We start from the raw sequence: 15644 nt of genomic DNA, 5'->3' as shown, positions 1-15644 counted from the left end.
GGTGTAAACTTTCGGTGTGAACTAAAATGCAGATGTGCTGGAACTACTCAATATAATGTTGCATTTTTGGCTTTCTAAAAGAAACCCTTAGTGTTGGGCTGGGTTAGGGGGGCTTTCATAGTTTCCAGTGCATGATGGAGACTTACCTTTCATTTCACATCTTGTATTTACTTTTCTTGCATTCTATTATTGTTTTAGAATGCTAAAGTGAAGTTTCACCTTACATAATTTTAGTAAATTTTACACACACACACACACACACATATATGTTTTTTTTCAATTCTATTGTTTTAGAATGCTAAAGCTAAGCTTCACCTTGCATAATTCTAATAAATTCTACACACACATATATTAGTTAGTTCTTTTTATTTCATCTTTCATTTCACAACTTCACATGGCTTTACATTTCTTGCATTTTATAGCTTGATTCCAATTAGTGTTAACATTCAAGAAAGTCTCTTTTATTAAGCGGCTACTGATCGAGTTTTCTCCTCACAAAGAAAAAACCGAAATTACTAGCAAAAATTTTGAGATTTGCAAAATGTTTGGACGACTTTCTCACATATTTCATCCGTTTTTCTTTCGTTTACCATGGTTTGCAGCTAGCTAGTTTCGATTTTCAATCGGCTCAAGACTAAGCTGATGCAATCCTTTCCCAAACACTGATACCAGTTTAAACAATTTTATCACTTTCTTATTGTTTTTAAAAGCTGTCGTGACCCTTTCACTTGTTTTCTTACATAACAATAAGTGTACGCTAATGTAGTGGTAAGACATTTGCTCCAAGATGGGAAGGTATTTTTTCTCCAAATGAATCGAACGGCCCACAATCAACAAGGATGTAGAACCGCTCTTAAAAACGTATCGATTGGTGTGGTGGGTATCGAGTCTATAACTGCTCCTGCGGCTTTTCCAGTTACTAAAGGAAGAACCAGCCAGCTAGCAGCTACCATGACCCATACTTCGCCAGCTTGAAGCTGCTGTGTGTGTGAGAGAGAGAGTAATGGGGGCAGGAGGAGATAGGGGTGGAAAAAGAGGGAAAGCAATGGCAGCAGCCGCAGTGGCGGGGTTGGGCATTATTGCAGCGGCAGCCGTAGGTCGCAAGTTTTTCGCCTCTCGAGCTCGCAGAAGAGTTGTGGGCATCATCCCTGCCCGCTACGCCTCCTCCCGTTTCCCAGGCAAGGCTCTTGCTCTTATCCAAGGCAAGCCCATGATTCAGGTATTTCTTCTTTCGAATACCTCTGTCAGGTTCAGGCACGTCCAATTGTAAGTGGTCTAATGCATGCAAAGGAAACGGCGATACAAGCCCTTGAATGCAGGAAACATGGTGAGGGTGAAAACACTGACAGATCCGGACTACTGTATTGACATTGAAGTGAGATCTTGATACTATTAAAGGAAACGTAGAGAGGCAAAAAACACTGACAGATCTGGACCACTGTATTGTTTCAAGTAATTTGCATTGCTTCATTTGATATTGAAGTGAGATCTTGATGCTACTGAATGAAAATTATAGAGGCACAAGTCAGCCTGAGGAAGAACTGTTTCCAGAAGTTGAGCAGAAATGATCTTGCTTTTATATGTCCTGATGGATACATGTTAAAGTGGAAGGAGCTAGATTGAATGGTCATGGATGTCACAAGTATCAAGCAAGGACTACGATAGTGCTGTTTACCTTAGGAAGTGCTTAGTTGATTATTTCGCAAAGGAGCTTCTTCCAAGGATTGACTATGACAATGTGAGTGGTGGTATGCCAACAGTGGAGCTTGACAGGATGAGAAGGAAGCATTTGAACGCGTTTTTTGACTTGTGATTGAGTTTAGAAGCCTGATCAAATTCGAAACTTATTCACTACAAAACTTTTAAGTAGCGGGGCGGAAGTGTTGTCATGTGTACAGAGGTGTTGTGTGCAATGTGGAAATGCCATTAGTATCTAAAAACCAAGGTAAGTGTAGGAAATCTTCGTTTGACACTCTGTTAAGCATGCTTGCAAGACTTGCATGAAATCCATTGGATAGATCTTGACTATTCACAAAGCTTTTTGCATGGATTAATATACAAGGCGCATATTGGCATTGATACAATTATGTGGGTACGTAGTAGCGTCTACATGCAGATTACGTTAGTCTCATGTTTCTAGTTTTTGAGTTGATTGGATTGGGAAAGCATTAGGTGTACACATATGTGTATCAAAATTTCATTACTTCTATCTCACCACCTCCAAGCGAAGTATCCATTCCGCTTCGAGTGATGACCATGCACTGAAGTCTTGGGTTCTTAAGTTCACGAGGAACTTGGGTTCTTGTGGTTCTTGGGTTCTTGAGGGTCTTGAGTTCTTGAGGTTCTTTGAGGTTCTTGAGGTTCTTCTTTCGCTTGCAATCTGTGTTAGAGAAGGATCTTCTCTTCACCCGAGTTCTGCTCTTTTCCGTGGGCTGCACCACTTGGCGGCCTTGCGCTCACACCAAGGTTGCTTTTTCCCACCTCACGCTGATTGGCCGGCCACTATGTGCAGGGTCCACTCTCAATGAGTGAAAAGAGGCACAAGGGGAGGCAGAAATCCCTTCTTGGGATTCATGTCACTCTTCAAAAACACGATTAGGAATCGACACGTCCAAGAGGACTTGGGTTACGTGCGACCGCGACAAGCAAAAACAATTACTGTGTTTCTTGTGGTTCTTTCCTTGAGTGATACAAAACACTGCCAAAGCTCTGATACCAATGTAAGGTGCAGTGGAAGTGAATGTTGAACTTTGCTCAAGATGAGTGCTTCGAACTGTGCTCAAGGTTCCTTTTACTTACGGAAGGGAGAGCCTTCCGTTCCTTTAGTGAGAGAGTGCAATGGACACAAACAAAGTGGTGAACACTGTGAATGAGGGTGCTAAGACTGAGGAGATAGAGAGAGAAGAATACGACACCAGAATGTTGTCAAATCCTCCTCCGAAGGCCCCACTCTTTATGGCGAGAGCGGTCTACTTATGATTGTACAAATTGTAAGGTGCAGCGGAATGAATGTTTGAACTTTGCTCAAGATGAGTGCTCCGAACTGTGCTCAAGGTTCCTTTTGTTCTTATGGAAGGGAGAGCCTTCCGTTCTCAATGAAAGAGTGCTATGATCACAAACAAAGTGAATGGACACTGTGCGTGCAAGTGTATGAGACTGAGAGATAGATAGAGAAGAGAATACAACACCAGAGACGTTGTAAAACCCTCCTCCGAAGGCCCCGCTCTCTATGGCGAGAGTGGTCTACTTATGATTGCACAAATCCCTACAATGATGCTTGGACTTGTCGACGATGTCGACGACGACGAGACGGGCTGAAATCTGAAAACTGTGAGGGTTGAAATCTGCAAATCTTCTATCGGCTGAATTCTGACTCTATGTCGGTGATGATGTCGATGGCGACGATGCGACGACGACGTGCTGAAAAACGCAGATGCTGAAATCTGCGTTTTCCGGGCTGAAACTGTAAACCTTGTGGAAACTGACCGTGCGGCGAGGAACTGCTGCGGGAAGGTGAGCTCTGCAAGGTTCGGGACTTGATCTGCGGTGTCTAAGGGTTGAAAACTGAAAACGCTGATGGTTCTTGAGGTTCCGTCGTGGAGAATCTGCAAAACTCTGGGGTTGGATGTAGATGCAAAATCGCTAGGACTGAAAATCTGGAATCTGTCGCCGTTTGTCTTGAAAATGCAAAACGCTAGGCTGTTCTGATGTTCTGCTGTTTGTCAGAATCTGCAAGAGCAAATCGCTGGCTGATCTCGTGTTGAAAACGCTAGGTACTGGACCTGCTCCAAAAACGGTAGGTCTCTTGGGGGTGCTGCTGAGAAGGTGCCTGTTGAGCGTGTGCTCCTGTTGCCTCTTCTGCCAATTAGTGCTAACCTAGGTTTGCTTATATACAAACTTACTCAATTTGCCCTACCTACTTTCCAACAAAAGTCACTTAAAAATAATAAGTGAAAAATGCCAAAAATAGGTAAAATAGGCTAAATGCACTGGAAAATTCCCTTGAAGGATTCTGATGGGAATGCTTATGATCATGCTGTGTGCAACCAGAGGATATGCATCTACACTAAGTGTCTGGACATGCACGGTCTACGAATAGACTCACAAAAGTGCCAGATCACTTCTAAATCTAGACCGACTGGACTGACTGAACCCTTGTCGTGCTGTAGCTTGTCCACGGACACATAGGGTTGGATGTGTCACGTGACATCCTTGGTGCTCATACTTTCATGTGCTCTTGCTACAAATGTGTCATGCCAAGGAAGAGACATGGAATGTGACGTCCTTGAATGTATACTTTTCAGCTTTTCATGAACAATCCACATACATTCGTGCTCATTCATGAGTGAAACGTGCTCAACATACAATATGTCATGGCTAGGAAAAGGGATCACATAAAGATGTTGACTAAAATACAGGAAACGATCACGAATGAAACACTCGAACAATGCGTGCGTATGAATCATGCGAACACATAATACTTCCTGTGAGGGTTCTTTGGACCTAGGCTCAAGAGCCAAGATCGGTTCTTCTTGAAGGGGTTCTTTGGACGTAGTCTCAAGAGCCAAGATCGGTTCTTCTTGAAGGGGTTCTTTGGACCTAGGCTCGAGAGCCAAGATCGGTTCTTCCTGATTGGTCGTCTCTGCAATGAGGTTAGCTTTGCTAGAGAAAGTATCCACTAACACATCATCCTTCTTGTGAACAATCACATCTTCTTCATGCAACTCATCATGCTTGTGAGAAATCACATCTTGATCATGCAAATCATCATGCTTGTCATTGTCAACCAAATCATCATGCAAATTATTGGCATTCAAATCATCATGCTCATCATTATCATTCAATTCATCGTGCTTCTCATAATCATGCAAATCCTGTGTGTCATGCTTAGGAGAAGAAGGGAGTGAGAGTGGCTCCTTTTCCTGATTCTGTGCAAAGTACGCATGCACTTGAGAAAAAAGTCGCCACAACTCTTTCATGTGTTGGTCGCCCTTCTTTTGTCTTGCTTTGTTCTCGCGATCATATTCTGCTTGTCTTTTGTTGTTCTCGCGATCAAATTTGGCTTGCCTTTCTTTGGCTTCCAAGCGTGCTTGCTCGTACTTACGCTCGATGGCTGCCAATCTTTCTTCGCGTTCACGTGCTATGGTTGCCATTCGTTCTTCGTATTTCCGTTCTATGGCTGCCATAGGATCTGGTGTAATCTTTGGCGTAGATGGGGAAGGGTCGGAAAAACCTCGTGGTGGGGAAAATTCTTCTTCGCCTCTCTCATGCTCATCACCTCCAAGCGAAGAATCCATTCCGCTTCGAATGATGACGATGCAATATGATCTTTGGTTCTTAAGTTCACGAAGAACTTGGGTTCTTGAGGGTCTTGAGGTCTTGAGGTTCTTGAGGTTCTTCTGGAGGGTCTTCTTTTGCTTGCAATCTGTGTTCGAGAAGGATCTTCTCTTCACCCGAGTTCTGCTCTTTTCCGCAGGCGCATCCCTTGGCGGCCTTGCACTCACACCAAGGTTGCTTTTTCCCACCTCACGTCGATTGGCCGGCTGCTAAGTGCACGGTCCGCTCTCAATGAGTGAAAAGAGGCACAAGGGGAGGTTGGACAAGCCCTTCTTTCCTGGAATTCCTGTCACTCTTCAAAAACACGATTAGGAATCGACACGCCCAAGCGAACTTGGGTTCGTGCGACCGCAACAAGCAAAAAAATTCTTGTGATTCTTGTGGTTCTTTCCTTGAGTGATACAGAACACTATCAAAGCTCTGATACCACTGTAAGGTGCATCGGAATGAATGTTTGAACTTTGCTCAAGATGAGTGCTCCGAACTGTGCTTAAGGTTCCTTTTGTTCTTATGGAAGGGAGAGCCTTTCGTTCTTAATGAGAGAGTGCTATGATCACAAACAAAGTGAATGGACATTGTGCGTGCAAGTGTATGAGGCTGAGAGATAGAGAGAGAAGAGAGTACGACACCAGAGACGTAAAACCCTCCTCCGAAGGCCCCACTCTCTATGGCGAGAGTGGTCTACTTATGATTGCACAAATCTCTACAATGCTTGGACTTGCCGACGATGTCGACGACGACGAGACAGGCTGAAATCTGAAAACTCTAAGGGCTGAAATCTGCAAATCTTCTATTTGCTGAATTGTGACTCTTTGTTGGTGACGATGTCGATGGCGACGATGCAATGACGACGCGCTGAAAACGCAGATGCTGAAATCTGCGTTTTCCGGGCTGAAACTGTAAACCTTGTGGAAACTGACCGTGCGGTGAAGAACTGCTGCGGGAAGGTGAGATCTACGAGGTTCGGGACTTGATCTGCGGTGTCTAAGGGCTGAAAACTGAAAACGCTGATGGTTCTTGAGGTTCCGTCGCGGAGAATCTGCAAAACGCTAGGGTTGGATGCAGATGCAAAAACGCTAGGACTGAAAATCTGGAATCTGTCGCCGTTTGTCTTGAAAATGCAAAACGCTAGGCTGTTCTGATGTTCTGCTGGTGCCGAAATCTGCAAGTGCAAATCGCTGGCTGATCTGGTGTTGAAAACGCTTGGTCTCTTGGGGGGTTCTGCTGAGAAGGTGCCTGTTGAGCGTGTGCTCCTGCTGCCTCTTCTGCCAGTTAGTGCTAACCTAGGTTTGCTTATATACAAACTTACTCAATTTGCCCTACCTACTTTCCAACAAAAGTCACTTAAAAATAATAAGCGAGAAATGTCAAAAATAGGTAAAATAGACTAAATGCACTAGAAAATTCCCTTGAAGGATTCTGATGGGAATGCTTATGATCATGCTGTGTGTAACCAGAGGATATGCATCTACACTAAGTGTCTGGACATGCACGGTCTACGGATAGACTCACAAAAGTGCCAGATCACTTCTAAATCTAGACCGACTGGGCTGACTGAACCCTTGTCGTGCTGTAGCTTGTCCACAGACACGTAGGGTTGGATGTGTCTGGTGACACAAATCTCTACAATGCTCGGACTTGTTGACGATGTCGACGACGACGAGACTGGCTGAAATCTGCAAATCTTTATCTGCTGGATTCTGACTCTATGTCGATGATGACGATGCAACGACGACGCGCTGAAAACGCAGATGCTGAAATCTGCATTTTCCGGGCTGAAACTGTAAACCTTGATGAATCTCACCGTGTGGCGAGGATCTGCTGCGGGAGGGTGAGATCTGCGAGGTTCGGGGGTTCTATTGCGGGTGCTGACTGTTGAAAACTGAAAACGCCGAGTCTAGGGCTGAATCTGTCGCGATGGAATTGCAAAACCTTGAATGTCCTGCTGCTCCAAAAATGCTAGGGCTGAATTCTGCTGTCACTATGGAGTCTGCTAACGCTAGGACTGATCTGCTATCTGCTAATGCTGGGGCTGATCTGAGGTCGTACGGTCGCCAGGCTGCTGCAATGCAGAAACGCTGGCTGATCTGGGTGCAAAACGCTAGGTCAATGTTGACGCAGAAAATGCTAGGCCTGCTGTCTTGTGGGGTCTTGTTGAGAAGGTGCCAGTTGAGCAAGTGCTTCTGTTGCGTCTTCTGTCAAAAAGTGCTAGCGCTAGGTTTCTATCTATACAAAGTTAGCAAAATTGCCCTAACTAGTTTCCAACAAAAGTCACTTAAAAATAATGAGTGAAAAATGTCAAAAATAGGGAAAATAGGTCTATGCACTGTAAAAATGCTCCTGATGGGTTTTGAATGAATTCTGATGATTATGCTGTGTGCAACCAGAGGATATGCATCTACTCTAAGTGTCTGGACATGCACGGTCTGCGAACAGACTCACAAAAGTGCCAGATCACTTCCTATTCTAGACTGACTTGACTGAACTGAACCCTGGTCATGCTGTAGCTTGTCCATGGACACATAGGGTTGGATGTGTCACGTGACAGTATTGCATCTGTCATTGAAGAGCTTTGTCAATGTCTGCCTCTGTAAATAGTAGTACTCGGCGTCTCCCATGTCGTGCTAGAATAATCCTGATCCTTTGATGGAGCCATGAGAGAGAGAGAGAGAGAGAGAGAGAGAGAGAGAGAGAGAGAGAGAGAGAGAGAGAGAGAGAGAGAGAGAGAGAGAGAGAGAGAGAGAGAGATGAAATGAAATGAAATGTTATATTAACGTCTTCAAAAGGCCATAGTGACCTATGAGATCAGAAAGTTACAAGGTGGTGGATCTGATACAAAGTCAGAGTAACAAAATAACAACAGTACAAAACAAAGATATATACTGTGGGATCCTAGATTGGTCAATGTGAACTAAGAAAAAATGGGCGGCTTGCTGGGATAGCTGAATCACAGGAGATCTAGCATCGATCGTTGGCGGATCTCATCAATCTCCTCCGTGGTTAGTAGTCTGACCGGGCGTCGTGCATTCCTGGCTAGAGTGCTCCGAATCTTCTGATGTAGCCTCCGTCGATGCTGTGTAGTCCTCCGCAGTCGTGGGCGCCTGGATTTCCCCAGTTCAGTCGCTCGGTCGATCAGTGTGCCTCTGGTGTGCGACGAGGGGGAGCTCTGCTATGGGAGTGGCTCTTGCGGCTGTCCCGTGTCTGCTCTGAAGAAGTCTGTGATCCATCTTTGAGACTGGCTAGCCTCGCCACTCATCAGGCTATCTCTGTGTCTGCGCAGCTTGAGCAAGAACAAACCCAGGCATCTCTGATCCTCGTATCCCATGACTCTTGAGAGTGGTCCAAAACCCTCTCTGAACAAGCAATGGAAGCGGCCTCGTATCTCGTAGTAGACGGGGCAGCGGCATGTATAATGCAACTCTGTCTCAGGCTCCATGTCACACAAGGGGCATGTCGTGGCCTCTGCTGGTACTCCGCTGTATCTCCCAGTCTCAACCCGCAGCTGGTGAGAAGATGTGCGTAACTGGCCGATAGCACATCGTATCCCATGAGGCAAGTGGGTGTCCATGTATCTAGGTCTCGTCACAAAACCATCCTCTGTAAGCTGGAGAAGGTGGTCTGTAGAAAGCCATCTTCGTGCCCAATTCTTGTGCTGGCTGTATCCATGTCCTCCTGGTGTCTAGCTGGGTCAGGTCTTGGCGGATGAGCTTGGTGATCTCTGACTGTGTAAGAGTGAGAGATGGTGCATCCAATGAGTACTGGAATGGTGGCAGCGTGTCTATGCTGACCCCATGCGCCTGAAACCATGATGCCATCTCCCCATACCAGCATGTTGTATCTCCTTGCATGGCTAACTGTCGAGAGGACTCAAGAGCAATGCGAGCATATCTGTCTCTAGGAAGTTCCCATGTGCGGTTTATGAAGGAGACTAATCTGGTGAGCGCCTCCACCACTAGTGGGGGGGCCGCTAGCTCTGCTCGGATAATGGCCCGTGGTACTGATGCCTTGGCTCTAATGAGCCGCGAGATCATAGAGACGAGAGGTTTCTCCATGTTCCCCCATCCATCTGTGCGACCTGGCCTCCCGTGGTGATCCAATGAAGGTCCCCATATCTCAACTCCAGAGAGCATTGCTGAAGCCACCAAAGTGTCAAAGAGCCAGAGCTTCGTCCGGGGCTCCTGAAACTGAACCTGCGAACACATCTTCTCCAATCTACCCAATGCTGTGTGGGCTCTAGTCAGTCTGGTCTTTGCTGCTCTTCTGAGTGAGAATGCAGGTCCGCTAAAAACCACTCCAAGGTAAGTGTAAGCATCTGTGTACTCCACAGTCTCCTGGCCATATGTGAATGTAGGTGCTGACCTCCTGATCCACTGTGGACTGGTATTAGACACCATAACCTTGGTTTTACCAAGGTTGACAGACAAACCACTTTCGCGGGCAAACCTATGCAAAGCATCCAATTGACGTTGCATTCCCTCTTGAGATTCGGTGATCAACACTATATCGTCAGCATATAACAAAAGTGGAATCCATGTCCCTGCCAACTGGGCACCTCTATCACCATCGCTCTCAATGTAGTCAGAAACCTCATCCACATACATACCGAAAAGAGTAGGAGAGAGCGGGCAGCCCTGCTTCACCCCAATAGTGGAGTGAACCGGTGTAGAAAGTCCCTCAGGGGTGCATACATGCCCTACTACTGATCTGTACAATGCCATGATCCCCCAAATGAGCTCTGTGGGTACTCCCATTTCCTGTAATCTGCGCATCAATCTAGCTCTGGGTACTGTGTCAATAGCTTTGCGGAAGTCCACAAAGCTACAATAGATCCGTCTCCCATGAGATCTGCCCTCCTCGATGATGGCCCTGAGTGTCAAGATATGGTCAAGAGTAGAGAAGCCTCTCCTGAACCCTGCCTGCCCAGCTGCCCGCATTCCTTCCCTCTCTACCCATCTACTCAGCTGTTGCTCAAGAATGGATGCATACAACCGTGCCAGTGTGTGTCCAATCATGATAGTGCGATAATTCCCAGGCTCCATGGGGTCTCCTGACTTGAAGATAGGTACAATCGTAGATAGGCTCCAAGTGTCCGGTAGGCCCTCACACATGGCACGGTTAAACATAACTGCTAGAAGCTCTGCTAGTAGGTCTTTGGCATGCATGAAATGCTCAGCGACTAAGCCGTCATGATCATATGCTCTCCCAGTCCTCATCCTGTCAATAGCTTTCTTCACCATCTCAGCGGTGAAGAAAGCACATGTGTGTGGGCATGGATCGGGGGGGGTTGGGAAGGGGCGGCTGTCCAGGTACTGTGTACAAAGATGATGCGTACTGACCCGAGGTCTCTGTGGAGGAAATAGCAGGGGGGGGGGACTGCTCATGAAAGAGCCGCCACGCCTCACGCGAGTCCTGACTCAAGAATAGCTGGTATAGATCCTACTCGAGTCGGGCCAAAAAAGCCCTCTTCTTCCGCCGCACCAGGCGTCGGAAGTCAATCCGTGACTGTTTGTGAGTGACGTCCCCCAAAAGCACCTCCCTCTGAAGTCTGGCTCTAGTCTGGCGGCACTCCTCATCGTACCAGCTGTGCTGAGGCATGCTCCCTGATTGGCGTCTCTGCTCAGGCTGGGTGTGTGGGTATGCCTCTGCTGCTGCATCATGTAATGTCTGTGTCAGTGTAGTAGTTAGCTCCTCCGGAGGTCACCCCGGGTCCTCAGTGCATAGGCGTCTGTAGATCCCGTCTATGTATACAGAATTCGTCTCCCGCGTGAAGGTGTAGCGAGGAGGAGCTGCTACCCGTGGCTTGTGTGCTACACTGAACTGGAAGGAGATGGTCATCGACACCAGAGCATGATCCACTGCCACCCTGACCGGTCTGGGCCCAACTGTGAGATCCTGGATACTAGAGATGAGATTCGGCTGTGCCATGACATAGTCCACTGTGCTGGCTCCATGTCTGTGTGGGAAGCATGTGAAACCTCTCGCAGCAGGAAATCTCCGTAGGCCATTCAAGATGGCCAATCCATGTGCGGTGCCTATGTCTATCAGGTGTCGCTCGTACTCAGTATATTCCACATCATGTGATAGTTTGGACAGTCCCGTCTCTACAACATCTAGCTCTCTTAGCATCTCCTTTGAAGTATCATAAAACACTGTTTGGTGATGGGCAGTCCTAGCATTGAAGTCCCCTAGAATGATAATGTCACCATCTCTAGAGAACTCCCATATGTCATCATCCAAAATAGAGAAAGGGGACTGTCCTTTGGGTGATGTGTCACCAGGAGGTGTATTTTTCCTGTTGCCTTCCGTAAATAAGTATTAGATATATTTATTTTATTTTTACTTGTTTGTCCCGGAACCCTTGAAAAGGTGCAACTGGACATTGCATGGCCAGTGAGAAACGGCTGCAGCCAAATGGGTTTCTCACATCGGGGATCTAGGTCGGTCAGACAAGGACTGCCCGGGCCAGTTAGCACTGAATTCTGATGAGTATGGAAGCTCGTGTGCGCCAAACTGGAATTTGGGTCACTCGTCAAGTCACTGCAACTTTATAAGTTGAAAGGGGCCAGTAAATTAACCCACATTGTAGATGTTGGCCAAATGGTAGTCTTCAATGATGGTTAGGAGACGGATAGGGACGCCATGGAAACATCTCCTAAAATTTAGGGAACTGCTATTTTTGATCGGAAAATGTGTTCACGTCATTAGCTCTGGAATGACAAGGGGAACATTTTATTGCTCTGCTGCCAAGCCAACTGACGCACCAGTTGAGATATTATTAGCAGGGAAAGCCCAAACTCGGAAACTGGGCGACGTGTCAGCCTATGAGCGATTCTGCCACTCTGGGAGGCAAAAACGAGCTGCATATCAACAAAGGGGGCGCCATTTTCAGCCTGAGGTGGATGATAGCAGGTATAGAAGCTATGGAATGCTTACCTTGCCCACTATGCACAGTATGGTGACGGGAGTGATGCCCCGCACGCTACACACTGCTCTCTTTCTCCCCTACGTACAGTATGTTATGCCCCACTAGTGGGCTTCTCATTTGACCTATGTACAGTTCTGGGGGTTTATGCGCGTTTGCCAAGGCAAGAGCCTTCTGAACAGGAACCGGATTAGCTAATTGCTAATCCCCCACAGGTACGCACAGTTCCATCACGAAAGATTGCGAGTTTGGAGAGTTTTCTCGCGTGAAAACTCGTCCAATTCACAGGGGAACTGTCCCATTGCGTGCGGGAGCCCTTGGGACACGCGTAGGTGTGTTCGCTCCGCTAAAAACGATCCGAAACAGGGAATTACAGCCTGCTGTGTTTTTTTGCAGGTTTAGGGTTTCGCACCTAAACTGCAAGGGAACATCGGGGGAGCCTCGTGAGAGCCTTGGGATGCGTGTACAGGCTTTTGGGCTCCAGGCAGTGAAAAACAGAGAATTACAGCCCGCTGAATTTCTGTGACAGCTCACCAGAAAGCTTCCAGATATCGAGGGAATCCGTCCTAGACAGGTGTTTTTGACCTACAGGGGTTTTTGCGCCGTTATGTTGTCGAAATCCGGTCGAAAACCTGCGTTTTCAGCTCTGGCCAGCCTGGCCAGGTTTGGACAGCTTTGTGAAAGCTTGTGCTAAGTGGTCGGATCGTCTACCTTAATTTGAATAAAGAAATACCGAAAGGGGCGCCAGTCTTTGGGGCCTACAGGGTGTCGGTCTCGTGTGCGCAGTGACATTCTAGTCACTGGACGCAACTGTGTTCTCTTCCCTTCTCAGTGCTCTGTGTAAAGTTAACAGGTAATTGAAATAGTACCGCCCTCTACGTTGTACGGGCCGGTTATATGGTTCCATCGACGGGATAGTCACTTTTTCTTCAAAAAGTGCAGCGTGGATTGTTGTGGGTGAAAGCAACACAGAGTTTGTCGATATGGCAGAGAAGAGAGACCAAATACCGAAAGGGGCGCCAGTCTTTGGGGCCTACAGGGTGTCGGTCTCGTGTGCGCAGTGACATTCTAGTCGCTGGACGCAACTGTGTTCTCTTCCCTTCTCAGTGCTCTGTGTAAAGTTAACAGGTAATTGAAATAGTACCGCCCTCTACGTTGTACGGGCCGGTTATATGGTTCCATCGATGGGATAGTCACTTTTTCTTCAAAAAGTGCAGCGTGGATTGTTGTGGGTGAAAGCAACACAGAGCTTGTCGATATGGCAGAGAAGAGAGACCAAGTACTTGAAGAGGGATCTTCCTCACATGGCACAGAGAAAATTCCTTCAACTCTTCAAGAAGAGGACAGGTTGTTTAGAACTCAACTGCGTTGTTGCATGGACATGTTTCAGCAGTTGGCTAACAACCCAAGGATGCAGGAATTCTTACAGGCTCCGACACAGGGTTTTCAGCCTCCTACACAAGGCATGACTGAGCCGTTGCAGGAAAAGGAGATTTCCAATGCGCAGAGGATTCATGATGCTCGAGGGAAAGCCCATGTGGTTGAGCAACTAGCGGTGTCCAATGATCCAAAGCAACTTGCTTTAGCTGGACATGAATCGTTTGTGAATGGTCAAGGGAGCAATGAACAGGCTATGCGTCAAACCCTTCCATTACCTAATACTTATCCTGGTTATTTTGGAGGTGGTTGCCAGGAGAATCTGGTTCACAATCAAGGCTCTTCCCGCAAGAGAGAGATGCATAGATGACCAATGACAAAGCTTCCTTCTAACTGACTGTAGAACTGACTCAAATTGCTGTTCTGGCAATACATCAACGCCAACCTGAAAGCCCGAGTAACGACATGAGTGTCCAGGAGCCAACCAAGTGAACCCATCTTGCACAGCCCATTGCGGAGCTTCATCAACGCCAATTAGGAGACCAACGATTTATCCAATTGATAAGAGCTCCGCTTGCAATGCAAATTTCAGTAAGAGCATCCTGCAATCTGTCCAACAAATGAGGTGCATACTGAGACCAAACCAAGGCATCATCTGCGTACTCGTGATTCAATAAATCTGGTTCCCCTTGCACTGGCATGTGAAGACTGTGCAGCGAAGGAGTTCTGCCACGCAAGTATAAAGACAGCCTCCGCAAAGAACAAGAAAAAGTGAGGAGCCAAAGGACATCCCTGTCGCACAGATCTCGAGAGGTGAAACCAACGACCAATACGACCATTAATAGCAACTGTACTATAAGAAAACCTGTATAAGGAAGAAACCCCCGTAATCCACCGTGTAGGAAAAATTAAAACCCATCCTCTGTAGCGTGCCTTCTAGAAAACCCCAATCCACACAATCATAGGCCTTCTCGAAGTGAAGAAGTATAAGAGCCTCCGGCTGGCCAAGCTGCTGTGCCCACTCCAAAGCCTCATAAAAAGTGAAAATGTTGTCCAGGATGCATCTATCCTGAACAAAGCTAGTCTTTGAAGCATGAATGAGATGAAGCATAAATGGTCGCAATCGAGCAACAATCATATGGGCTAGAATCTTGTACACTAAAGGCATGAGTAGTCGGGCGCCACTGGCGTATATAAGTAGAGTCCCCACCTTTTGGTATAAGAGATACTAGTCAGATGAAATGGCAAGAGGCATCTCCCCCGTATCAACAATATGTTGCAACCCTCGCAATAGAGTGTGACAAATCAAATCCCTATGTACCAGAAAAAATTGGCGGGTCAATCCATCATCCCCTCGACAAGAGGCACCATCAATGCCACGCACCGCATCATGCATCTCTTGTAGTGGGAATGGAGCTAATAGGATCATGCTCATATCCGTTGTAACTACATGCTGCACATGAGACCAAACCTCCTCTCTAGCCTCTAGGATGGCAGGCGTAATTGGCTCCGCTGTAAACAAATGCTCACTACATCTGGGTCTATATGTTTGAAGCTAGAGAGAGCACTACATCTACATCTGGGTCTATATGTAGAGTGTCCTGGGTATCCCGCAATGCCCGTAAGGATGCCCCAAGCGGCCGCTCTTGAAAATGTGCGAAAAAGTCTTTGTTCATCCTATCAGCTTTAGAAATCCAAGAGGATACTGAAGCATGATAGGTGAAGTCAGACTTTTCCAGAGTGAGTGTCTCTCTATCTCCCAAGAATGCATTGCGTGGATAATCCTCTAGCAAATGCCGTATACAAGCAAGTGTATCCTGAAGCTGCCACTCACGTCGAAACAAATCTCTACGTCTCTCGCCTACTGCATGTCTACAGACATCAGATGATGCAGCAATGCAAGAAGCAAGCTGTCGAGCTAGACCACATGCAGTAGGAACATCTGCAGACCAAATCAACTGTAGCAAGTGGGTCAGCGAAGTATTCTGCAATACAGTATTGGGAATAC

The 15644-nt window shown here is 46.8% G+C and overlaps 1 protein-coding gene across 2 annotated transcripts in view; it reads left to right on the top strand.

Annotated features, from left to right (window-relative positions):
* Positions 1-896: 896 nt before the first annotated feature.
* CKS (Nucleotide-diphospho-sugar transferases superfamily protein) overlaps positions 897-15644 on the top strand; it is a 54839-nt gene continuing 40091 nt past the window's right edge. The window contains exon 1 of one of the 2 annotated variants that reach the window (XM_086516894.1): positions 897-1219. In XM_086516894.1, the coding sequence (XP_086373020.1) occupies positions 1004-1219 (216 nt within the window). In that variant the 5' untranslated portion in view covers positions 897-1003. The remainder of the gene's footprint in view (positions 1220-15644) is intronic. The other variant, XM_086516895.1, reaches the window with a different exon arrangement.

Source organism: Adiantum capillus-veneris, chromosome 7 (assembly GCF_014529385.1).
Source record: "Adiantum capillus-veneris isolate H3 chromosome 7, ASM1452938v2, whole genome shotgun sequence".
NCBI lineage: Eukaryota > Viridiplantae > Streptophyta > Polypodiopsida > Polypodiales > Pteridaceae > Adiantum > Adiantum capillus-veneris.
Note: the sequence above shows the minus strand (reverse complement) of the source record. Positions and strands in the feature narration are given on the sequence as shown.